Source organism: Lonchura striata, chromosome 3, assembly GCF_050655825.1.
Source record: "Lonchura striata isolate lonStrDom1 chromosome 3, ASM5065582v1, whole genome shotgun sequence".
Classification (NCBI taxonomy): Eukaryota; Metazoa; Chordata; class Aves; order Passeriformes; family Estrildidae; genus Lonchura; species Lonchura striata.
The window spans coordinates 36,496,230-36,520,185 of record NC_140705.1 but is presented as its reverse complement, the minus strand read 5'-3'; the positions used below and the strand labels follow the sequence as shown (position 1 = coordinate 36,520,185).

At 38.0% G+C, this 23,956-nt stretch overlaps 1 protein-coding gene and 1 long non-coding RNA gene across 6 annotated transcripts in view; one reads left to right on the top strand and one right to left on the bottom strand.

Annotated features, from left to right (window-relative positions):
- MDN1 (midasin AAA ATPase 1) overlaps positions 1-23,956 on the top strand; it is a 92,605-nt gene that overhangs the window by 26,051 nt on the left and 42,598 nt on the right. For all 5 annotated transcript variants that reach the window (XM_085576448.1, XM_077782306.2, XM_021545486.4 and 2 more), the window contains exons 20-49: positions 884-997; positions 1,618-1,765; positions 1,928-2,038; positions 2,853-3,004; positions 3,465-3,643; positions 4,018-4,226; positions 5,226-5,372; positions 6,116-6,257; positions 6,385-6,519; positions 6,596-6,734; positions 7,664-7,802; positions 7,894-8,024; positions 8,511-8,655; positions 9,771-9,900; positions 10,467-10,697; positions 11,416-11,613; positions 13,044-13,252; positions 13,789-13,911; positions 14,846-15,043; positions 15,135-15,242; positions 15,809-15,997; positions 16,877-16,966; positions 17,060-17,320; positions 17,456-17,726; positions 18,064-18,223; positions 18,522-18,638; positions 19,761-19,969; positions 20,358-20,503; positions 20,991-21,193; positions 22,292-22,512. In XM_085576448.1, coding sequence (XP_085432574.1) covers positions 884-997; positions 1,618-1,765; positions 1,928-2,038; positions 2,853-3,004; positions 3,465-3,643; positions 4,018-4,226; positions 5,226-5,372; positions 6,116-6,257; positions 6,385-6,519; positions 6,596-6,734; positions 7,664-7,802; positions 7,894-8,024; positions 8,511-8,655; positions 9,771-9,900; positions 10,467-10,697; positions 11,416-11,613; positions 13,044-13,252; positions 13,789-13,911; positions 14,846-15,043; positions 15,135-15,242; positions 15,809-15,997; positions 16,877-16,966; positions 17,060-17,320; positions 17,456-17,726; positions 18,064-18,223; positions 18,522-18,638; positions 19,761-19,969; positions 20,358-20,503; positions 20,991-21,193; positions 22,292-22,512 — 4,955 coding nt within the window. The remainder of the gene's footprint in view (positions 1-883; positions 998-1,617; positions 1,766-1,927; positions 2,039-2,852; positions 3,005-3,464; positions 3,644-4,017; positions 4,227-5,225; positions 5,373-6,115; positions 6,258-6,384; positions 6,520-6,595; positions 6,735-7,663; positions 7,803-7,893; positions 8,025-8,510; positions 8,656-9,770; positions 9,901-10,466; positions 10,698-11,415; positions 11,614-13,043; positions 13,253-13,788; positions 13,912-14,845; positions 15,044-15,134; positions 15,243-15,808; positions 15,998-16,876; positions 16,967-17,059; positions 17,321-17,455; positions 17,727-18,063; positions 18,224-18,521; positions 18,639-19,760; positions 19,970-20,357; positions 20,504-20,990; positions 21,194-22,291; positions 22,513-23,956) is intronic.
- Positions 21,275-23,956, bottom strand: part of LOC146767861 (uncharacterized) — a 45,322-nt gene continuing 42,640 nt past the window's right edge. The window contains exon 7 of the long non-coding RNA XR_014954242.1: positions 21,275-23,791. This is a non-coding gene — a long non-coding RNA (uncharacterized LOC146767861). The remainder of the gene's footprint in view (positions 23,792-23,956) is intronic.

The window sequence follows — 23,956 nt, the reverse complement described above, 5'->3', positions numbered from 1 at the left end:
CTACTGCAGCAGTTTATGTTCCTGATGGGAGTAATAAATACAGATAAGTGCTTGCTGTCTGCTTAGCAGCCTTTCTCTTAACTGAGAAGTGTTGATGATCCTTGCAAAAAGCTGCATATCCAGTCCTGTTCACTCAAAAGGAAGGTGGTTTGCATGGTGGCACAGATGTGTGATACTCAAAATATTTGATGTGTGGTCTCAAAGCGTATAAGCTGTGGCAAGGCAATTGGAATTGTGGCAAATCCATTCTTCAGTACCATCTACTATGTACATATCTCCTGCTGCTTGATGCAGTTTCCCTCATGAGTGCCAAAAATTGCATGTGTAGTCTCTTCCCAGATTCATAAACACTGGGCAAGACTCTGGAGATGCACCAGCTACGTGTAACTAGTCATTTGTAGTTATTAATGGCAAAGCAAGGTTTTATTGCTATTGGATCTCTTGCAGAATAGTGAAAGAAAAGAAAATGGGTATAATACAGAAGAAAAAGATTTCAGCATCAGCATAACTTGCTAAGTCTAAATGAATTAATATTTCTCATTTTTCAAAAATAGCTACTACTGTGTCATTACTTTGTTCAGGCTGTAACATTTGAGTATCTATTGCAAATTGTTTAAATTGTAATTTAAGCCATATTGTTCACTTTCAGTCTAACATGTTAAACTAATTCAGATAAATTACTTGAAAGTATTAGCAATACCATATGTTTCAACTGCTCTGGTTCTTGAGTCTAGGTTTGACACTCTATAGGTCTGTAGCTTTAAAAATCAGTATTCTTTTACTTAAAAATTAAACATGTTATATGCCATGAGATTTATGTATAACATGATTTTTCAATGTGGTCAGGTGTATTAAGTGTTATAGATTGATTTGATTCTTGCAGGTTTACTGAACTTTATGTAGAAGAATTGAGAAATGAAGTAGACTTACAGATTCTTATAATGGATTATCTGAGAAGTTTGAATGTGAACAAAAATACAGTACAAGGAATTGTGAAGTAAGTTCACTGTAATCTTTTTAAATTCTTGATGAAATAAGCCACAAAAAGTAAATATGTGATGATAGTCTGTGGTTAGACTGCTTTGGGAAACGCTGTAATGCTCCCCATGCAGCAGTTAGCACAGCTTTAGGAAACAGAAGAGTATAGACATTCATCTTCTTAATTCTGCAGGTTTCTATATTTGTGGGAAGGAGATTTTTATTTTTTTAAATTCAGAATTGTTTTCTTAGTGACACCAGTTAAATAGCATTGTTGTTTCAGTCCTCTTTCCCATCTGAGAGACTACAATGGTTTGCTTCTGTAGATATTTCCGAAGAAAGTCTTGTGTGCTTGTCTAGTTATTTTTCTTTCCCCTAGTGTAAGGTGAACTATCTCATGTTTAGAATAGTTGGAGTTTACGCTTTGTATATCGAGCTCAGTCAAAAATATGGTTCTAAAAATACTCTTTTGCTGTGCTTCACTGACTGTACAGATGGTAGAGCTTGTCATGGCTTTCATAACCTGGAGCTTTTAAGAAAAATAGCAGTTGGGGGTAAACTGAAGTGTTCATACTTGGGGTTTGATTCTTGGAGCAATGGTCTGATCAGTAACAGCTCTATGTAACTTTATTTTTGCAGCTTTTATTTGTCTGTGAGAAAGGAAGCAGAAACAAAGTTGGTGGATGGGACTGGCCACAGACCTCACTACAGTCTCCGTACCCTGTGCAGGGCATTGAGATTTGCAGCGTCTAATCCATGTGGCAGCATAGCACGCTCCCTGTTTGAGGTGATTACCTGCGCTGGTGTTTGTTTCAGTGTGTATTCACTACAGACGTTTGGGTAAAGGATAATCTTCTCTAAGTTCAGTATTGAACAGAAATGGTTCTTTAATCTGTATGTTTTTTCCTTAATTTTCATGTTTATCACTGAAAACAATTCTTTCTCTTAGGGCTTCTGTCTGAGTTTCCTGACACAGCTTGACAGAGGTTCTCACCCGGTGGTTCAAAAGCTAATATGCCAGCATATAGTCTCTGGGAACATCAAAAGCCTTCTCAAGCAGGTAGGCAACTAAGATTATGAAGAACTGTCTGGTATTTAAAGTAGAATTCATTTTGAGTTGTTTTCTCTCATTTTTTCCTCTACATTTTGTTCTTGCAGTTCGGTTTTTCATTCTACAAAGTTAAGAACTGGAAAAAATTAATACCATTCTTTTGCAGTTTTTTTAGTTTGCTTGCATGTTGATAATGTTAGCTGGTTGATTTGTTAATTTGAAAAAATATGGAAGCCTGAACAGTTAAAGCACTGTGGAGTGTGGGCAGCTTATGCAGTGGTTCCAACTGTAAAGCTTTTGCAGACTTTGGAGGAACTTTCTCAGGCTTTATATTTTTAGACCCTGAATGCAGAACATATGGATATGAAGAAGCATCTGTGCTTTATCTCTTATGGGAAAGGAAGAATGTCACTAGTGCTGGGAACCCAGCATGAGTTTGCATGGGAGATGGGAAAGCCAGTTAAAGAGATGGGTATTTGTTTCAAAATAAACCCTTTCATGCTGGAAAAAGTGTATAAATAAGTAAAAAATATTAAAGCAAAATTCTTTTTAAGTGCCCTACAAAATTCAGTGCTAAGATTCTTGAGACATTTTTATCTTCATGCAACTGGCAAAGATTCCTGCTTCATGACCCTGAAATAATCTGGTAAAGTTTTTCCTGTAATTTGCATTCTGTGACAAGGGGACAGTGTTTACTGCAGGAGTGTTCAGGGATTAATTTAAAATTACTTTAGAGAATATGTAGCAGTGGTATAACAGTAGTTGTTTTCATCAACAAATTGAAACTCGTCTGTATAATTTTATTTCTGTCATGTCTCCTTAGCAAATACCAAAACCTCAAGGAGGGAGTTTTATACTTATAGAAGGGTACTGGATTTCAGCTGGAGACAAAGAACCTACAGTAGATGAGAGTTACGTGCTCACCCCTTCAGTTAAGCTTAATCTGAAAGACATTGTCAGGGTTGTGTCTGCAGGGTAAGTGTTTCAACTTTTAAGTTAAAAAAAAAAGTTAAATATGTTTGTTTAGGCCTTGTGTTGTTGGTATCCCTCTAATCTTTATTGTTTGGTTGAATAATGTCTATTTTCCTTTTAACTTTATAGTGAACTTTTCATTATAGAGTGACTTGAAATTTATGCATATGTTTCTTGTTTCCTTAGACCATCTTATTGCCATACCTAGTTTTATTTAAATTCTGATCTAGAAATTTAGGTTAGAAGAACCTGCTTATTTTGTACTGCCATGAAAAGCTTCATGGGTAGCTGTTAGCACTTGGGAGTAAAGTTATTTGCATTTCCCGGTTAGTGTGTGATCTTGGATACCCCAAATGAGTTAAGTGGTAGTGTTTTGATAGTGTGATTTAACAGTGTTGACATCTTGTGTGTGAGAAAGTCATGGCTCATGCTTCTAAGCCACTATTTTGGTCATGGCTTTTAGGACTCATCCAGTACTGATTCAAGGAGAGACCTCTGTTGGTAAAACCAGTTTAATTCGCTGGCTGGCCGCTGCTACTGGGAATCATTGTGTAAGGATTAACAACCATGAGCATACTGATATCCAAGAATATATTGGCTGTTACACATCAGATGCCTCTGGAAAGCTGGTATTTAAGGAAGGTAAGTGAGCATGTTCTATATACTCCAAATTCCTGTCTCATTTCAGTGGCTAGGTTTTTTTGTTTTCATTTTCTGATTAATTTGTCTGGTTTATTACAAAGGAGAGATGACCTGTCATAAAGTTAGTAGTTGCACGTTAATGATAATCACTTGTGTGAATTTCAGTGAATTCTGAAAAGTTCATGTCTTTCTCATCATGCTTGTCCCATGGGACCTAATGATGATAAGCCAACAATTTAAACAATACTGTTGCTTCATCATCTGGATCAGTGCTTATCCTGAATGAAATGAGTTGCTGAAAGTATCTGAGTGCATGCTTCTGTTAGATTTGCTTTATAAGATTTTTGACTAGGAATTTTTCTGTTCCCCCCAAGGCATTCTCATAGATGCAATGAGAAAGGGCTACTGGGTTGTTCTAGATGAGTTGAATTTGGCTCCCACTGATGTTCTGGAGGCTCTCAACCGCTTGTTGGATGATAACAGAGAGCTGTTCATTACTGAGACTCAGGAGGTTGTCAAAGCTCACCCTCGCTTCATGCTGTTTGCCACACAGAACCCTCCAGGTCTCTATGGTGGCAGAAAGGTCTGTATGCTCTATTCCTTTTGGGTAGCTAAGACTTTAGGGAGTTAATCTCTCTCATACATACAGTGTGATGTGAAAATGTTTTGATGTGTAGCATCATGAATCTCTCAAGAGGGAGAGAGTTGAGGTGGCTGTGGACTCTCAGTACAGCTGGGCTCTGTTTAGGTGAGCTCCTTGTTTCATGGATACAGAATTTCTAATTAATTTTAGGCAGTTGAGATTTAAGTTATTTAGTGAACTGGAGTTCATGTTTATTATACTTGGATCTGGAATACTTGAATACTGGAAATTCAGAGTGATTGGTATGTGCTGTGCTTTGGATTTGTGACGAAAGCAGTGTTGATAGCACAGGGATGTGTTAATTATTGCTGGGCAAAGCTTGCACAGATTCAAGGCCTTTTGTGCTTCTCACACTGCCCCACCTACTTGTGGAGTAGGTAGGGGGTGCATGAGAAGCTGTGAAGGGACACAGCTGGGACAGCTGACCCCAAAGGGATGTTCCAAGCCATAAGACATTGTGCTCATCAGTCAAAACTGGGGGGAGAAGGAGGGAGAAGGGGAGAGTTCACTGTTTGTTTCCCTAAGTAACTCTGGTGTATGATGAAGTCCTTACTTCCCGGAGATGACTGAATACCTGCCTGTGAAGTGATGAATGAATTACTAATTTTGCTCTGCTTTCACATTTTTTGCCTTTTGCTTTACTTATGGAACTGTCTTAGCCTAAAAGTTTTACCACTTTTACCCTTCCAATACTCCCATTATAGGGAGAGTGAGTTTGTGGCTTTGTAATGCTTAGCTAGCTATGCCCTTAAAACACTCAGTCCATTTTAAAGCGTTTGTCCTCATTCAGATTGTCTCCTATGCTTTGTTCAATGTTGATGTGTATGTGTTAATTTGTATGTTATGACACTATCCTTATTTCCTTTGGATGTGTAGGGGAAGATCTGTGAACAATATCAAAGGAAAAAGTTCAAATAGTGGTGTGGTCTCATATTTTAGGTTTTGTCCAGAGCCTTCAGAAATCGTTTTGTGGAGCTGCATTTTGATGAACTGCCAAGTGCTGAACTGGAAACCATCCTGCACAAGCGATGCAGTTTGCCACCTTCTTACTGCAGCAAGCTTGTCAAAGTCATGTTAGACCTGCAAGTATGAGAGTCTTTTTTCTTTTAGTATAATAAATGCAAACATACTTCAATGTAACATGCACAAAGTTATAGAAATTCCTTTTGGGGGGAGGTATTGTTGTTTGAAGGATATTTAAGATTCCACATCATGGAGACAACCCACCAAGGTGTTAATTATCAGTAGTTAAGACTAAGATTAGGGAAGGTGATGTCAGATTTGAGAGAAAACTAGGAGCAAAAAAAACCAAACAAACAAACCACCAAAACCCCAAAAACAAACCAAAAAACTAGACACTTTGGGAATTAATATGGCTCCTTGCTCTGGAGCCAAAACAGTATTGGATTTGTAGGGGTCTTTGGGTTATGTGAAACTTGGTATTATTTTTAAGCAGCAATTTTGGGTATGTTTGGATACTCCTGTATTCAACAGACATTTGACACTTAGTATGTAGTTAAAACTACCTTGTATTTAAAATCAATTACTGCAGCACAAACTGGATTTTGTTTTATTCCAGGTACCTATTTTATTCTCAGTTGGTGTTTTTTTAAAAATTATTATTATCTAAATTATTTCATTCCTGGTGCTCATCAAATACCTGCCTAAAAGGAGTTAATGTTCAGATGTTGTGATTCTACCAGACTTTTTTTTGCAATTATTCATAACATTTTCTTGTTGCAATGTCACTGCAGAGAGGGGTGATTAGGTTTGCTTGAAGTATTTGGACGGGTTGATGAAAAAATGCCTGGCTTTTGTTGTTGTGGCAGTCTTACCGCAGAGGTTCGACGGTGTTTGCTGGGAAGCACGGATTCGTTACCCTGCGGGATCTGTTCCGCTGGGCTGAAAGGTACAGGTTGGCAGAGCAGCTGCAGAAGGACTATGACTGGCTTCAGCACTTAGCAAATGATGGTGAGCACTACTGCCCCAGCTTTTTTAAGTGTCCGTAGAATTGCTTTCCAGCCCCATTTCTTAAGTGTAAATTTTTGTTGCTGATTACCCAGGTAGTAATTACTTTCTCTCTTCCTTTGTTTTGTAGGTTTTATGCTTCTGGCAGGCAGAGTCAGGAAACAGGAGGAGGTGGATGTTATTCAAAATGTCATTGAAAAACACTTCAAGAAAAAAATATATCCTGAGTCTCTCTTCTCAGGAGAAAGTGTCAAAAAGCTACTGGGTGAGTTTTCTAGAGGGGCCCCACTGGAAGATCTGTAGATGTGATGGAAGCTGATGGATTGCTTTGTGTTGTGCAGCTAAGTCTTCCACGTGGATGTCAGTGATGGACAGAGATTTTAGCCATGTTGTCTGGACTCAAGGGATGAGGAGACTTGCCACGTTGGTGGGACGAGCCCTGGAGTTTGGTGAACCAGTACTGCTGGTGGGAGACACTGGGTAATCTTTTTATGATGTTCTTGGTAGTGCTTCATCAGCTGCTGAGCTGGAGACAAAATGATTGTGTGAGCTTCAGTGCTGCTTTGGTCTGGGACATTTGAGCCTGTCTTGTGGCAGACTTGCAGCTGCTGTTTTTCACAGTTCCTTTTTGAGGGGAAGCAGATGCGTCTCATTTAGCCTGTATCTTTGATGGGTTTATCTGCATTGTGTAACTACACAGAAGTTATATAAAAGTAGTAAAATAAAAGTGAACTGACTTCAGACCCCAGCTTACAAGGTGCCCTGTAGAATCTCGCTGTGCCTCACAGGACTTTTGGGGTATTGTGGCATTTTTTCTCTTACAGAGCACATTCAGTTTGCATGTTTTATGAGCTTGAATATTGCTACCACTTCTTCACCTCATATGCTGTAGTGGAGGTCGTGGAAGTAGATACTTTCTGCTCTTGTGCTGGTTATAAATTTGCAGAGTAAATTTTTATGGAAGAGAAGGAAAGAAAAATGCAAGAAAAGACAGAAGGAAAATTTACTTGGGTAGTAAATGAAAACTAGATACTCAGCAGTTTATTCCCTCAGACTTAGACTTGGTCTAGGCATGTAGTATTTCCAGTTCAGTGAAAAGTTAGGCTGGTTGAATATCTGTAAGGGCAAGTTGAAATAAATTTGACTTTGAACATGCAGAAATCCATCAATGCAGTTATTGATTTAAATTTAATTAAAGGCCTCCTGTGCAAGTCAGCAACAGTTGTGCCAAAAATGGCTTCACTTTGCATGCATTTCTTTCAACGAAAGGAGCAGAAGAAAATTTGCATGCTGGGCCTTTGCCTCATAGCTCTTCAATGAAAGTATGAATCCTGTCCAAAGTGAGCTGATTGTTTGGTTTTGCTTCTGTTTTTTAATTCACCCTTTTAAATTAAATGACTTGGTTGCAGGTGTGGTAAAACCACCATTTGTCAGATCTTTGCAGCATTAACAAATCAGAAGTTGTACTCAGTCAATTGTCACCTGCACATGGAGACATCAGACTTCCTGGGAGGGCTGCGACCAGTCAGGCAGAGGTCCAAGGAGCAGGTTTGTCTTGCACCTCTAATACTTTGGGTGGTGTCACTATGGAAAAAAAAAGTAGCAGCTAGAGCTTCTCACATTCTTTTCCATTTTTTAGGAGGAATCTGATGGTTCTAGACTATTTGAGTGGTGTGATGGACCTCTTGTTTTAGCAATGAAGGAGGAGGGATTTTTCCTCCTTGATGAGATTTCTTTAGCTGATGATTCTGTGCTAGAGCGGCTTAACAGGTATGTCTGAGATGTGGCAGTACTAAGCATCCTCACTGTGTCTGTTTATTATCCAAACATGAGTGGGGTAAATCCGACTTGTTTTAGGCACTTTTGTTTTCTGGCTTAGGTGAGCTGCTCTCTTGCTGAAAGGGACAGTGGTACAATTAAAACTTGAAAGTAAAATCTCTAGCTTACCATCTGCAGTATTAGTGTTTTCAGCCTGCCAGTGAGCTCTTGAAATTATGTATCATGCCAAATCCCAGGAACAAAATCTAGTTATTCCCCTCTTTTGTGTGTGTGTAAAGAAAACCCCCAGAACAACTAAAATATAAATTCAACTTCATTATCTGTTTGCAGTAGTATCCCTCATTTTAGTCTTTTCTGTTACCCATTTTATTGGGTAAATGAAAGTTTATCCAGGCCAATTAATGTTATTTTCTTTTTAAAGTGATCTTCTGAAGTGTGAAGCAAAATTTAAGCAATATTTTTTTACCTTCTCTCTAGTGTTCTTGAAGCTGAAAAGACATTGGTACTTGCTGAGAAAGGTGGCCAAGATGATGAGGAGAATGAAGTAGAACTGTTGGTTGCAGGAAAGAAATTCCGTATCCTTGCGACCATGAACCCAGGAGGTGACTTTGGGAAAAAAGAGGTAAATGCCAAAACATCTGGAAATGCAGAATGCATCTTCTGGTCATACTGTCCATTAAGTGGTTGGAGGTGCAATGTAAAAATGCATCATGGCAATTCTGGCATCCAGTGCTTTCTAGTTGGCATCTGCTTCATCACTCTAAAGGAGGGTTGGGGTGAATCTGTTTTCTGCCACTTCTGTGGGCTATCACTGTGGCATTATAAATTAATACTCAGCAAATTGTCAAAGGAAGCTTCAGGCCCCTAAAATACTCTAGGTAGACTTGATATAGAGAATATTCAAGTGCAGGAACTATGACTTGTGAAGCAAGTAAATCCAGGTCTCTGGGGTACTACAAAGTTGCATATCAGCTTTTTCTCCTTCATGCTATTCAGAAAGTGATGGGCATCTTGTGTTTCTTAGTGAATAATGAACATTACATCCCAAAAAAGCTTTTTCATTAAATGAAAAAATTTGTTTCTGAAGTTGGGAATTAAGTAATTTAAAACAGGTTTTAAAATAACCATAAGACAACAAAATGCTACAACTTTCGAGCAGTGTTGGAAGCTAGGTTTATAAAAAAGAACCAGGAACTCTTTTACTTAAAAGAAGATGGGTACTCCATTTAAAGTGGTTTCTGAAGTACAGAACCACTCATTGAGGCCATGTGTTTAAACAGGATTTATTTCTGGATTGCATTTGTTCTACTAATTTTTGTTTGCCCAATTTAGCCAAGGAAGAGAGAAATTAGAGAAAAGCGCTGTAATTGAAAGCAAATTTCCATGTGGTGATTTGCCACTGCAAGCAAAGGGAGATGACAGAGCCTTTGTTTGATACAGTGTCCGAAAATGAAGTGGAGCTTCGCTGCTTGCAAACCAGCTCAGTTTCTTCCCATATTCTTTTGAACTTTCTGTGTCACCCATTTCCTGCATTGATGCCACTACTGGAAATCTTAATCCTTCTTCTTTCAAAGATTTTCTTAAAAAGTGTCTCTGTCAAAATTAGAAGGAAAGATCTATTTTGTTCATTTTATTTATTGCTTACAAGTACAGTGACTACAAGGCAGTTGCTAACTGACCTTTAGGGAAGATATTTTAATGAATCTTCAATTGATCTGTCACTCTGCTTGTTTGCAGCTTTCCCCTGCGCTGCGCAACAGATTTACAGAAATATGGTGTCCCCAGAGCAATGGCCGCCATGATTTGATACAGATTGTAAAACACAATCTTCATCCAGGATTGTCTCTGGGTGCAATAAACCACGAGGGTAAGTATTTCTGTGTGTTGGTATTCAAATATTGCTAAGAAAATAAAGAGTTCGGAGGCCACCAACCTTTTCTCAGAATGTACACCACTGTCACCCTTTTCTGCTACATTTCTCTCTGAAGACAATGCGATATATTTTGGACTTCATTCTTCCTTCACTGTGTATCTTAGCCAGAAGTAAATTCAAGGCTGTGTTTACTTCATGATCAAGGTAAGTTCAACCATCCCCAGCCCTTCAGTGTCCCAGATTGGTTTTAATATAGAGTGTTGAAAGAACTGGTACTTAATTTTTTCTCATACTAACAGTGAAGCCAGCATCTTCACTGTTAGTAGTAGTCACTTGATGCTGTCTTGTTACCTGAATTTAAAAGGATTTGTAACAACAGCTCAGGCAGGAGCTTTCTCTTTTCTTATTCTGTTTCTAGGATATAGAGTACCCATCCACATTACTCATGCAATTGTACCTACTTTGAAGATGTTTTTACAACAGTGTAGTAGATGTGACCAAAAAAATGGTAACTCAAATTTATTTGGTGGGGTTTTGTGTGATTTTAAATTTTTTTTTAGGGGAAGACATAGCAGAACTCATGATGGACTTTGTTGAATGGCTGACTAATCAAGAGTTTGGTCGCCAGTGTATTCTCAGTGTGAGAGACATCTTGGCCTGGGTTAATTTTATGAATGTCATGGCAGAGGATGAGTCGAGTTCTGTCAAGGGATGCAGCCATCTTAACATTTCTCCAGGGATGTCTTTTATCCATGCTGCATGTTTGGTGTATATTGATGGAATAGGATCAGGTAAGTCTTCAGTGATCATTTAGTAGCAGAAAATAGTAAACTGTGTATTTATATTAATATTTTTAGTCAAATGCAAACAAAATGCTTTGGGGTAGCATGGGGCTTTTCTAGGAGACGTTTTCACTTCCATTTGACAACTTTCTGTACATTATGTGCCTTTTCTGTGTTTCAGTAGCAAGAGTTTGAGTAATAGAGCAAGATGAATTAGAGGGATTAATAATATTACAAAGGCTAGCATACAAATTAAGAAAACCTGTGGTTTTTACGCAATTGATGGGGTTTTACTGAGCTGATACAGTACTTGAGCACATACTATGCTCCCTATCCCCCACTGCACATATCAGCATCTGTCTGTGCTGGCCTGCACTGTGCACATAGCTGAGAATGCATATTTGTATGTTTGGCTGCTGGCCCAGCTGATAAACATAGATAAGGGAGAGGAGGAAAAGTTGAAGGCACAAGAAATGGCAGAAGAGAAAGCCTGGGGTCCTATGGCAAGCGATCAGGGTGATTGCAATGGTAGAAGAAAGGTGGTTGGAAATACGATATTCTTACTTCTGATGCTCATAGAACAATCTGTCCATGGTAAATGGTACTAGAAGCACTGAAAACATTAAAATAAAGTATAAACCTTTGTGCACATGAAGGGATGAGTTTCTTGTCATAAGATGTATGTGCCTAATTATGTTTAGAAGCACATTTTACTTTCCTATTACAGGTACAACATCCTGTTCAGCTGATACAGCTTTATTAGCTCGTGAGAAATGCCTGACATACTTACGTGAGAAAATGAGTCAATTCCTTGAGCTGACTGAGTATCAGAAGAATGAACTAAAGATTTATGACAGAACAAAGGAAAAAGAGTTTGTATGGATGGACAACATTATGGGAATTCACCCATTTTTTATTCCAAGAGGCAAGAGACTGTGGGAGTGGGTGGACATTTATTCTGTGATTTATATTTTCAGTAATTTTGTTATTCACTAAATCTAAGTAGGATACCTGCACCATCATAGAGCAATTTATTGGTTCTTAAGCTTTAGAAAAATCCCTATTCTGCCTCCAAGTGTGTAGATTACAACTCAGTCACATTTATTAAGACACCTCTGTTCACTCCCTTTTTTCATTACTTCTTAATGGCCTAATTTTCATAGACTTTTTGGTGTAACAAAGCTTTTTTTAAATTTTGAGTTGTGATTTTCTGTCACTTCTGCATGCTCAGAATGCCTGTTAACTTCCACTAACTAAAGCTGCAGCTCATCCTGGCCCCTGTGCAAAGCATGGAAACCAGGGGTCCTGGAGTACAAAGCTGAACAGAATGCAGGTTAATGCCATGCCTTGCTCTAGGCTCTTGAATATTTGCTGCAATTCTAGCAAAATCATTAAATCTCTGCATTTCAGTTCATCATAGGACAAAAAAATGCAAATGGAACTAGAAAAACACTGCTTCTTACCCTTGAAATACACGACTAAAAAGTGATGACTGAGCTTTCTAATTCAGCTGGTTAGTTTTTAGCCCATGGACCTGTGTGTTCCTAATGCTGTATTATTTGTTCATATTTGGCCTTCCTGGATTCATGGATTGTGTTAGTCATGCATAAAATTGTACAAAGTAAAGCTTCTTTGTAAACTGCTTAGTTCCCCTCTGCTGATTAGTTCACAAAAGGAATCTCTTTGGATCCCTTTCCTACTAAACAGGTATGAGTTTGTGTAGTATGCATTGGTGATTAATATCTTGTATAAATGAGTAATGCAGTATTACACATTTGGCGGAATGATGTCCAAGGAGCTATACTGGCTGGAATTTGGCAGACAAACTATGCTCTCTCCCCACTGTATGCCATAATAACAGTAAGGGAGAAGCAAGTTTTTAATTAAGAGGATGTTCCTTCACAGAGCTGGCAGCATGTGGAACAGATTAATCTGGAATATAGCTGGATTGTATCCCTCAGTGTCAATTTTTCAAGAGCTGCTTCTGAGTTTTAGATCGACATGACTGAAGTGCAAGAACGTATTTATGTTTGTTCAGGAATAGCACTCTAGTTTAGGTCATGAACCAAGAGGTATTGAGGTTTCATGGCAAAATAAATCCTATGTCCATATGCTTGTTTTGCAAAATTCAGTATAAATATGTGGAGATGAGCTGAGATGCAGCTATGGGTCAAACAAAGTGTATGTGCCACATCTCCAAAAATGGCACATGAGCTGGATCTCCATTACTTGATGTACTGAGATCAGCAATTTACAGACAGAGTGAGCTCATTCAGAGGCACACTGTCAGCACCTCCAGCATAAACATTCTTTAATTGTTTAATTATTTTCTGATTTATCTTTCCTTTATTTTAGGCCCTGTTCTCCAGAGGAACAACATGACAGATTATGCTTTAAATGCTGGGACTACTGCAGTGAATGCACAGAGACTGTTAAGAGCCCTACAACTTAACAAACCTATTTTGTTGGAGGGCTCACCAGGAGTGGGCAAGACCAGCCTAGTTGCTGCCCTGGCAAAAGCCTCAGGGAACTGTCTTGTTCGAATCAACCTGTCTGAGCAAACGGTAGAATAAAATATTATCTTAATTACTTGATGTTTATGGCAGGGTAGAAGCTTTGTATAACTTCTAAATTGCAGTTCTCTTTAACTTTGGCACTGTGTCTGAAATTTCAGTTTTTCCTTCTTGGTCTCAGTGGTCTCAAAACTGAATGGGAGGGGGAAGCAGACAGAGCAGTAAGCTTCTGTGAGTGAATGCCAGTTCCCAGATATTTCTGTTCTTTTCAGGTGAAGACATACATAACTTCATCTACTGTGTTTTTCTTGGCTTCTGCAACATTACTCGAAAACAGCTTTAAGACTTTTTAGCTTTTCTGTCCCAATTTAAATTTTTGTTGTTAAATAATGCACTTGGTCACTGGAATCCTATAATGGAAAAGCTTTCAGCATTTTGCAATTGCTGAAAATTTTTAATTAGATCTAAAGTGTAGGTATTAAAAGGGAAGTGAGAATATGTTAAGTAAAGTTAACAAATGCTGTCTATGAACTTCTGTTAAATTTTGCATTTCCTTAACTCTCCCATTCTGTTCTTTACTCCCAAAGGACGTGACAGACTTATTTGGGACAGACTTGCCTGTTGAAGGTGGGAAGGGAGGAGAATTTGCCTGGCGTGATGGACCACTGTTAGCAGCATTAAAGGCTGGGCACTGGATTGTCTTGGATGAGGTAAATTCAGGTCTGGGGACAAATGAAACTGAATGTTTTAGAAGAGCAGGTTTGGTGATTTGGCTTGTGGAATAAATACCTTTGAGTGCTGACAACCTCCCTTCATGAAGGCAGGTGATATCTGGACTTCCTTGAGACAAGAGAACAAGGATTGAATCCCAGCTTAATTTATTGCTGAAAACCAAGGATAGGTTTGATTTTACATTTGAAAGTTTTTGGGGAAGAATGTCAACAGAAGTTTTGGTACAAGTGTTCTTTATGGATACAATTTCACTGAAATAGAAGGTGTTTTTCTGAGGACTAATATACTAATGATCTCAATTAAATCAGTAACCAACTAATGTGTTGGTTACTGATTTAATTGAGATGGGGAAGAGTTCCATCTTGCCAATATAAGCTTTCCTGACACTGTGGGTTTTTTCATGTACCATGTAGCAAGGGCTTTCAAACTTGTGTGTGCACAGATCTGCCTTGGCAATATGCATTCTAATTACTGCAGAGTGCAAAACCTTCATTTGTTTAGCCCCTTGTATACCTCCTTTTTTTCCCCACTATTGAGAAGAATGCCACTTAAAACAACCACTGTAATTAAATAGCTGAGACTGCCTTAATTTAAACAAACAAACAGAATGCTCCAAGTGCCACAAATGTATGAACATAAATTCAGGAAAAAAGTCTTGAAAATGCAGGTTTTAAAATGGAGAATTGTTACATTACCACAGTGAAAAAACACAGTACAATTAACAAGTGAACATAAGGAAGTATTAATTGCTCCAGTGTAATACCAGTCTAGCTGATGGTAATAACTTGTGTTAGTTCTAGAGCAGCAATGAAATGGAATTTTACCTTCTGTAAATCTCAGACTATTAGACTAGAGTGTATGAAAAAATTTTTTTTGGAGTATTAATATTGTATCCTTATTTCTTTTCTTCAGTTGAATCTGGCTTCTCAGTCTGTGTTAGAGGGGCTTAACGCGTGCTTTGACCACAGAGCTGAGATTTATGTTCCAGAATTGGGAATGAGTTTTCATGTACAGCACAAGATGACTAAGATTTTTGGATGCCAGAATCCGTACAGACAAGGAGGTGGAAGGAAGGGTCTCCCCAAGTCCTTTCTTAATAGATTTACACAGGCAAGCTTATTTGTTTGGTTTCAACTACATCATGATGCTGTCTTACACGTTTCTGATTTTATAAACACTCTGAATTCTCTTGATTTTATAGGTGTATGTTGATCCCCTGTCAGCAGAAGATATGAAGTTTATTGGGAGTACATTGTTTCCTGCTATTGATAAAACTATTATTGCTAAAATGGTTGCTTTCAATAACAAGGTAAACATATTTTAATTTTTTTTTCTGTAGAAGTAGGCAGAATGCAGTAAGATTAGAAAAAAAAATAAGTATAATGTTTTATTTCCAAGCGTTTTTATAAAGAAGTGTGTGGGTAAAAATGAGGGATGGAAATATATGCAGAGGAAAGTAAAGAACACCACTAAACCTGAATTCTTGTACCATGACAATCAGATGCTTTGTTGATATTTGACGAGGCACTGTTTTTCACAAAAGTTAAAACATATATACACAGAAGAAAGTAGTATTCTGTGACCGTAGGTAAAATCTCTTGTGTCAACATCTTACTACATATTCATTTATAAGATTGCAAGAGTAAACTACAAGAGCTGAGTGTTAAGAGAAACAGTAGAGACAAATGAAATCAAGCTTTAGTTCCTAACATATCATCAGCAAAGTAAATTCAACCTGCTCTTTCAGTTGTCTTTGTCTTGTAAGCAGTGCCAAAAGCAGAAGTTGAGTTGACATTTTAAAAAAATATTTGAAGATCATCTTGTAGATGGGATAAAAGATAATTTTTTAAATTATTCTTTTTTTTTTTTTTCCAGATTGAAAAAGAAGTAATGGCTGAAAAAAAGTGGGGACAGAAAGGAGGACCCTGGGAGTTCAATTTACGTGATCTTTTCCGCTGGTGCCAGCTTATGCTTGTTGACCAGTCACCAGGCTGTTATGATCCAGGCCAGCATGTGTTTTTGGTATATGGAGAAAGAATGAGAACCAGAGAAGACAAAGAAATGGTGAGCCATTAGTTCCTTCTTTCTCTTCAGATGGGCAGGATATATTTATAGAAATCCAAGTATAGATCTCCACTTTGAAGATTCCTTGTCCGTTCATAGACACTTACCTCTTAAAAATTAAAAATAAGTTTGTTTGGAGTTTTGGGGTTTGCTGTAGATACCTACTCTCCTTGCTGTTTGAAATATCAATTAGTTTGAAAGCAGACAGCTGATGTAAATGAAGGCAAGTAGAAAAACAAAGAGCTTAAATTAAAACACATTATACTTGTGTGTGATTCTGTATTAAATAATAATGTTTGCTACCTACTTCTCCCTCTCGCTTATCCTGTGCTTTTGTTTAATTTCACACAATTGAAATGGTATTAAACTGGAAAGTCAGATTGTGAAACTGAAGTTACTGGCTGTATGTGACTGTAAATCCTCATGGATTTACTGTCCCCTCCCTGTAACACTGTTCGATTTTAATGTGTTTCCAAAGAACTTTTTTATGAAGTAAATTCTATCCCACTGTTTTGTTAAACAAAAATACCGCTTACAGTATTTCAAGTCTCAGGAAACTGTGATTAATGAAAGGGTTGCTGTGGGCAGCTCACACTCACACTGTGTGCTGCACTTCGACTTAAATGAGCTTGTGCTTTACAGTGTTAGTTACTGTCGTACAGCTGTGGAGCTGAGAGGAAAAGATAATTCAGGTGTAAACCTTTAGAAGTGCATCTTTGGAACGTAGATAAACCTTTAGAAGTGAATCATAGGATAATAATAGATAATCATGGATTATCCTTTAGAAGTGAAACACAGATAAACCTTTAGAAGTGAATCTTTGGAACAAGTGGATAACTTGAACTGATAAGTGTTGTTTTGCTGTTTTAACTGTTCTAGGTTATTTCTGTATACAGAGACATTTTTGGCCAGGAGGCTGATGTGTATACAGGAACCAGGGAGTTTCACATCAGTCCATATAATGTTCAGGTAAACTGTTGACAAGGGATTTTGTGAGGAGGTAGGGAAGGAAGCACCTTGTGCAGCTAAACTCCATTTGCCTCTGTCTGTCATCCCTTTCAGATCGGTTATTCAGTTCTTTCTCGTGGCAGCTATATTCCTCATTCTGGCAGAACTCTCTCCCTTCTGCATCATTCACTGCAGTCCCTGGAGTCTATAATGAAGTGTGTGCACATGAGCTGGATGGTGATCCTGGTGGGCCCAGCAGCTGTTGGCAAAACCAGTCTGGTGGAGCTGTTGGCTCATCTCACGGGCCATCGGCTGAAGATCATGGGGATGAACAGCGCAATGGATACAACTGAGCTCCTGGGTGGATTTGAGCAGGTAAATACTGTTTTGGTAATATGGCAGAATTTCTCCTTCCTACCTGCTGTGAGTTTAGTGTTTTAAATGGAGCCTTGTTTGTAAATGGCACCACAGTGTTGTGCATGAGCTAACTCCCTAATGGCCTGTTTGCAGGTTGATATCAACAGGCCATGGCAGCGCCTCTTGGAGAAGGTGGAGAGTGCTGTGACCACACTCGTAAGGGACAGTCTGCTCCTGGCAGAACTTTGTGCAGATGATGCCGAACTCCTGCTGCGTGCTTGGAGCAATTTCATCCTGAATTACAAACCCAAATCTCTGGGGGAAGGAGGTGGAAGTGTTACAGCTGAATTAGTGAACAAACTGGAGGGAATACTTATACTTACCCAGCGACTAAACAACAAAATAAATTCTTACACAAAGGCAGGTATGTATGTTAGTTTTCCTTCTTTTTTTTTTTAATCATTGTTTAAAATAAGGCATCAATACTCACCAAATTTCATCTAATGGGGGAGAAGTGATGCAGAAAAGTATCTGTTTTAGGGAGTAAAGTGTGAATCTGTTTTATATTTCTTTGTGCGTGCGAGCCTTTTCTGTTCACATGGATTTTGCTTATGGGAGGCTACTGAAGAGCTGGAGCCTCTGCTTTTATGTTCCCCTAAAAAGCAGGAAGTATATATGTTTATTAACAAAATAACTACTTGAATGGTGCTGGAAGCTACTTCATTAATATAAGTCTCAGTGTAAGATGTATTTCCTTTCAGAGTTTGCTCACCTGGTAGAAGAGTTCCGGCGTTTCAAGCTGCAGCACGCCCAGGCTGCTGACTGCAACAGCCATGGCACTTTTGAGTGGGTAGATGGGATGTTGGTTCAGGCCCTGCAATCTGGAGACTGGCTCTTAATGGACAATGTTAATTTCTGCAAGTAAGATATTTTAGTGGCCTTGTTTCAGTGAACCCTTTGACTTCCCAGATTGACTTTGCTTTTTACTGAGTGATTCACAACTGAGTATTTTGTATTTTATAATATACAGGAGCAATATGTTTGATTTTCTGGAAAAGAATTCATTCTCAGACAGCTTAGCACTTGACAGTTTTCCTGTTACCTTATAGAGTAATTAGCTGTTTGGGTTTTGCTTAAGGATGGTACAATTTTGATTTCAGATCAGCAAGGGATCAATTTGGTACTTTTTTATGACCACATGAATTTGTTTTGAATGTAGCCCTTCTGTGCTGGACCGTTTGAATGCTCTGCTAGAACCAGGAGGTGTTCTGACCATGAGTGAGAGAGGTGTCATAGATGGCACGATTCCTACAATAGCTCCCCATCCAAACTTCAGGTATTCCTGCTTTTTGTTTCTCTCTTTTTTTTTGCCCCTTTATCAAATAGCAGGTTTAGCATAAAAATGTCATCAAGTGAGCCAGTCTTCTGATATTTTGAATGCTATTCACTTTGCCATGTAGTGTAGTGACACTCTCTAGCAGGGAAGAAAACTGCACTGTGGTGAACATATAAAAGAAAGCTTAAGAGGCTTTGCTTTATATCCCTGTTGCAATACAAACTATTACACAGGAAAATTCATAGCAGTGTGCCCATGCCTTTATTTTGCATTTCTAACTTAGAACTTCAGCACTTCACTGTTTCACTGAGATGGAATTGAGGATACATGCATTGAGGATGGTGAAGTCTTGAGATATGCTGGTTAGGAAAGCTGCTATATGGGCATAATAATTTTCTTCCCAATTTTTTCCATCCCGTATATAAATTTGAATTTCCTGCAGTGACAGGACTTTAAAAAGCCCCAGCAAACCACTCAAATAGACAGTCTGTCCTCTCAGACCTAAAGCAGTCTGGGGAAGATGGGAGGAGAATGTAACAGGATTCTGTATCATTCCTACCTCTTAGAAATTCATAATGAGGATACTTGGATTGATCTGGTTCCTCTGAATTGGAAACATTCTTGATTTTTCAGAAACCTGTTCCCACTACATTTTATCTCAGAAGTACTTTTTCCTCCTTGCTTTTAAGAGGTGTCTATATTATTAACTACTTGAATGTTGGATGCTTCAGTTTTAAATAGCACAGATTTATTTGAAGCTGTTGCTAAGACTTCTAAAAATCTTTATAGCTCAGAGGCATAGTCTAACTTTCTAAGTCGGCAAATGATAAAACACATAACTCAGATAATAAGGAGTTAGAAGTCATGTGGAATATCTGTATCTAATTGCAAAGTATAACTATTCATACAGATTTCTCATTTAAATTCAGTGCCCGTCTCTGGATTTCTAGATATTGTGTCCCCATTTTTAAGAAGATTAATTTACTTTATGGAGAAGCAGATTTGGTAGTTCCAGAGTGATAGTTTAAAGGACCTAAGTTGCATCTTAAGAATTTAAGGAAGTTGAAGTGGATGATTGTAGGCCCCTTCCAACCTGAATTATTCTTTTCTAATATCCAACAGACTCTTCCTTTCTATGGATCCAGTTCATGGGGAAATATCCAGAGCCATGCGGAATCGTGGGATTGAAATTTACATTCCTGGGGAGAATGATGGAAATATATTTGACAGTCTGGATTTGAAGTTACTCCTGCATGGTTTGGGTTTAGTTGGAGATAGTGTCTGTGATGCACTTCTGGCTGTGCATTCAGAAACCAAGGCAGCTATAGCAGGTAAAAAAAGTCTGTTCACTATTCTTTAGCAACATGGGCTCATTACAGTGTTTTGTAAGGAGACATCAGATACTTGGACATTGTCCCTTGCTATCAGGAAGCCAGTGTATTCAAAGTGAAAATCAGCAAAATATATTGGGTTTGCGCAAGTTGCATTTTGCAGCTGAGTTTAATTCATCACAGCTGTTTGGTGTCTTATTTTGAGCTGGTCATCTGTTATTTATAGTCTTGTCAGATTTTCTTATTAGCCTTGGGAGGAATCCATTCAGCTTTCAGGTCAATAGGATATATTTCTTTTGTATCATGACACCTAAAGTGGTGTTTTTCAGATTAAAGGGCTGACAGTTGCTAAACATTCGTAGCACTCTAATTGCTATGTTTCTTTCAGGTTCCATGTCATCTTTGTCACCTTTGCTTCAGGCTGCTGTATTAATTGTGCAGCAAATTCAAAGAGGCTTTGGATTAGCAAAGTCTTTCTACAGAGCCTGTTGGGAAGTTTATGGCCGCTCACAACAACTGCAGATTAACCAAAAGGTAAAAATCCTACATTTGAAAGATTTTCTTGGATCATCTAGATAAGTGAAAAATGTAACTTTGTGAGGCTAGTGTTTGAGATCCTCTGTTTTTGAAGTGCCTGAGACAGAGACTGATGAAGATGGTGTTCTTGGGAGAGATGAACCAAACAATATCCTGTTTAGACTCTGAGGCCTGCAGTTTGTAACAGCTTCAGCTGAGATTTGGGATATTCATACTGATGCATCAGTAGCCTGTAACACTGTGCACACTGTCACCTGTAGACACATTCACTTCCTGTTTGAAACTACACAGTGTGTTATTTCACTTCTGGTAGGAATGCTTTGGTACTTTTATTGTGTATGTTATATAGTGTTTGTAGAAGATTTGGTCTATAACAATTTCATAAAAAATGCGTGTAATTGAAGAGTTTCCTGAGCTATGGTGCTTAAATACATGTTATATGTTTGAATGTGACTCTAAACTGCTTTTTGGTTGTTTGTTGTAGCTTGTGTTAGAATTGGTTACGAGGCATGCTTCCTCTCTGGGTTCCCCTGACACTTGGGGTGAATCCTTGCTAGCAGTGGGACTGTGGCCAGACTCGCTGCCTTCGGCTCTGTTTGCAGCTGAAGACTCACTCCTTTCCACAGTCCAGAGTGATGGACAGGTCCTGATGTATTGTCTGCATAGACTAAACCTCAGAAATTGCAGGTAGGCGGGAAACTTTTTTTTTTGGCCTAGTAAATGAAAAACAGTATACGTGAACTATTCATGGCATGTCATTGTTTATTGCAAATTGTGCAGGAAAAGATTGTGATTGTCACACTCTGGTGTTCCTGTTACCTTTCCATACAACCACTGCAAATGAAAGTTCAGTTATTTACTGGTTTATTCTTAAGTATTCCAAATACATTCAAAATACTTGACTTTTTAATCTTCAATAAGTGCATTTGACTCAATTTTGAGAGTTGTTTAGCTGAAAATGTGAATGCAAACACTGAGTTTAATAGATAATAAGAGCCCCAAAATTTCTTCCTTTAGTTTCCTTCTAAGCTTTAAAAAACATGAACATTGAAGTAGTTTAAAGTATACTAATGATTTTCTGGATTTCCAGTTTACATGTAATCAATTATTCATCAGTAATTTTAGGTCCAGTAGCTTCAGGTAAAAACATTATTTTGCTTGTTCAGACAGAGCTGTCTGAAAGAAGCAGAGGCCCCTGTGCAGGGGGTATATGAAAGAATTTTCTAATGATTTCTTGTGCAATATAGCTGTTAATTTTTACAACACTGGTGCAAAAACTTTGTTTCTGCCTTCTTTGCTTAATAACCCACTCTGGACTATAAATATATAGATAGATCCTGTAGGTTGCTTCCAGTGAAACAACAAGCTGTGGAAGTTTGTAGTAAGAGAAAAAGTTGAAATTGTAAACTCTAAGCAACATGCTGTGTTTGCTATTTTTGTTCAGTTTTGTTGTTTATTTTTACTCAATGACACTTTTTTCCCTATCTTTGTCTTTTTAAATTAAATTTGCATATCATTCTGGTGCACAAATCAATTAGAATTTCTCAGTGAAATTCTGTGCATATTCTTTTGGGATAGTGCATGAATTTTTGGCAACAGTGAGCTCCTAAGACACTGCCAACTAATTTGAAGTTGGAAACTGGTTTTAAAGCAAATAATGGAGGAAATATGATTGCATTGCTGCACTGATGCCTAAAGATAGTTGCATAGCTTGACTTGCAAAATATATTTTTTCCTGGACCTGGCAGCTTGAGCCCTTGATTGCTGTACTTCTTTGTGTTTCAGGACATTACCAGTGACTCTGCAAGATCTTAAGAAAGTTACGCAGTCCACTAATCCTGAGAGTCTCAAGTTCAGTGCTGTTGAGATGGATGCAAACTGGATGGATGAAATGGAAGTTCTCCAGGCTTCAGTGAAATTGTTCATACAAAAGGCGACCAATCAAGACTGGAAATTAAGGGCTAAATGGCTTAACTCCTTAGCCAAAAATCTGCCACAGGTGCTTGGTATGTAATAATTTAACTTTGTTTGTCTAAGGGCTGTCTTGTTATGTTTCTATAAATCCTAAGTCTTCTATGAAAACATCCAGACTATTCCAAATCATGAGTTATGAAGACTTTCAACTACCCACACTAATTCAATGGCATGGAGGCTCCAGGGAGGGGCAGACAGGTTGTGCGTGTTAGGGAAATAAGGAGATTTGGGCTGTGAAAAACATCAATTACTTGTTTTAAAATTTTAAAAGTTTAATAGTAATAAAATAGTTATAAAAACAGTAATAAAAATTATAGCAATGAGAATTTGGACAATCAGAGATAGGACAATAAAAGCAAAGAATTATGTTTGTCTGGATGCTCTCTGGCAAAGAATTATGGACATCTGGATGCTCTCTGGCAGTATGCCACAAAAAGCATGCCTTGTGAACAAAGGATTAACCCTTAAAAGCAATAGCCTGTTGCATATTCATATACTTCATACATGATGCATAAATTCCTTGCAAACTAGGGATTTTTCTGATTTTGGTCAACTTTTTCCCCTTAATCTTGATGGCTCCTAAAAGACTGAGAGGAGGTGGAAGGATGTTTGTCTTTTCTGATAAGGAGGCTGTAACTCCTAGTTGTCTTGTTGCTGTTATCTCTGTGCAAAGAATTTCTTGATTATCACATCCCTTTCTTGAGCTAGTCAAAAAATATCTTACGTTGCCTAATTTCTATTATAACATTATGTTCTAACCAAAAACAATATCTACCACACTACTTAAAAATAATTAATACAGTACTACAAAATAACTTTTCAATAACACATCCAGTATTCAATTTAATCTTTGAGAAGAGCCAGTCATTTAATATGCATTTTTCACAGGGCTAAACATGATCCTTTATTATTCAACCATGTGTGTAACTAGTGCCACTTCTGAATCAGTTGCTTTTGTATTGGTTTTTCATCTGTGTAAGCAAATATGCCTTTTCACTATTTTTTTAGTGATAGTCAAAGCAGTCAAATGCCTTCTGTGTATCTGGTGTTAAAATAAAAATGCTTAGAAAGCCAAGAAACTTCAGAACTGAGATTTCCTGAAGCAGTGTTTTCTGAACACTCAGGATAATAGCTGAGATGAGCTATTCACTTAATTACAGAATTAATTGCATTAAACTCATGGCGCATTTAGGCAGCCGTTAGTCCAAATAATTCACACATTTTGCTTTCTTTTGTGGCCTGAAGTCTGACTATGCTGTCTCTATATCAATTGCTTCCTCTTTATTTTACTGTTTTTTCAGGCAGGTAGGTCTGTAAAGTAGAAAATACATTAAAAATTACTTTAATGAAAAGTGTGCTCTTTTTTTCCCTATTGTAAGGGAAATCCTCCCTGCCCCCCCCCCCCCCAAAAAAAAAAAAAAAAAAAAAAAAGGTGTATTGAGAGGAAGATTTGAAGGTATAGATTAATGGGTTTTT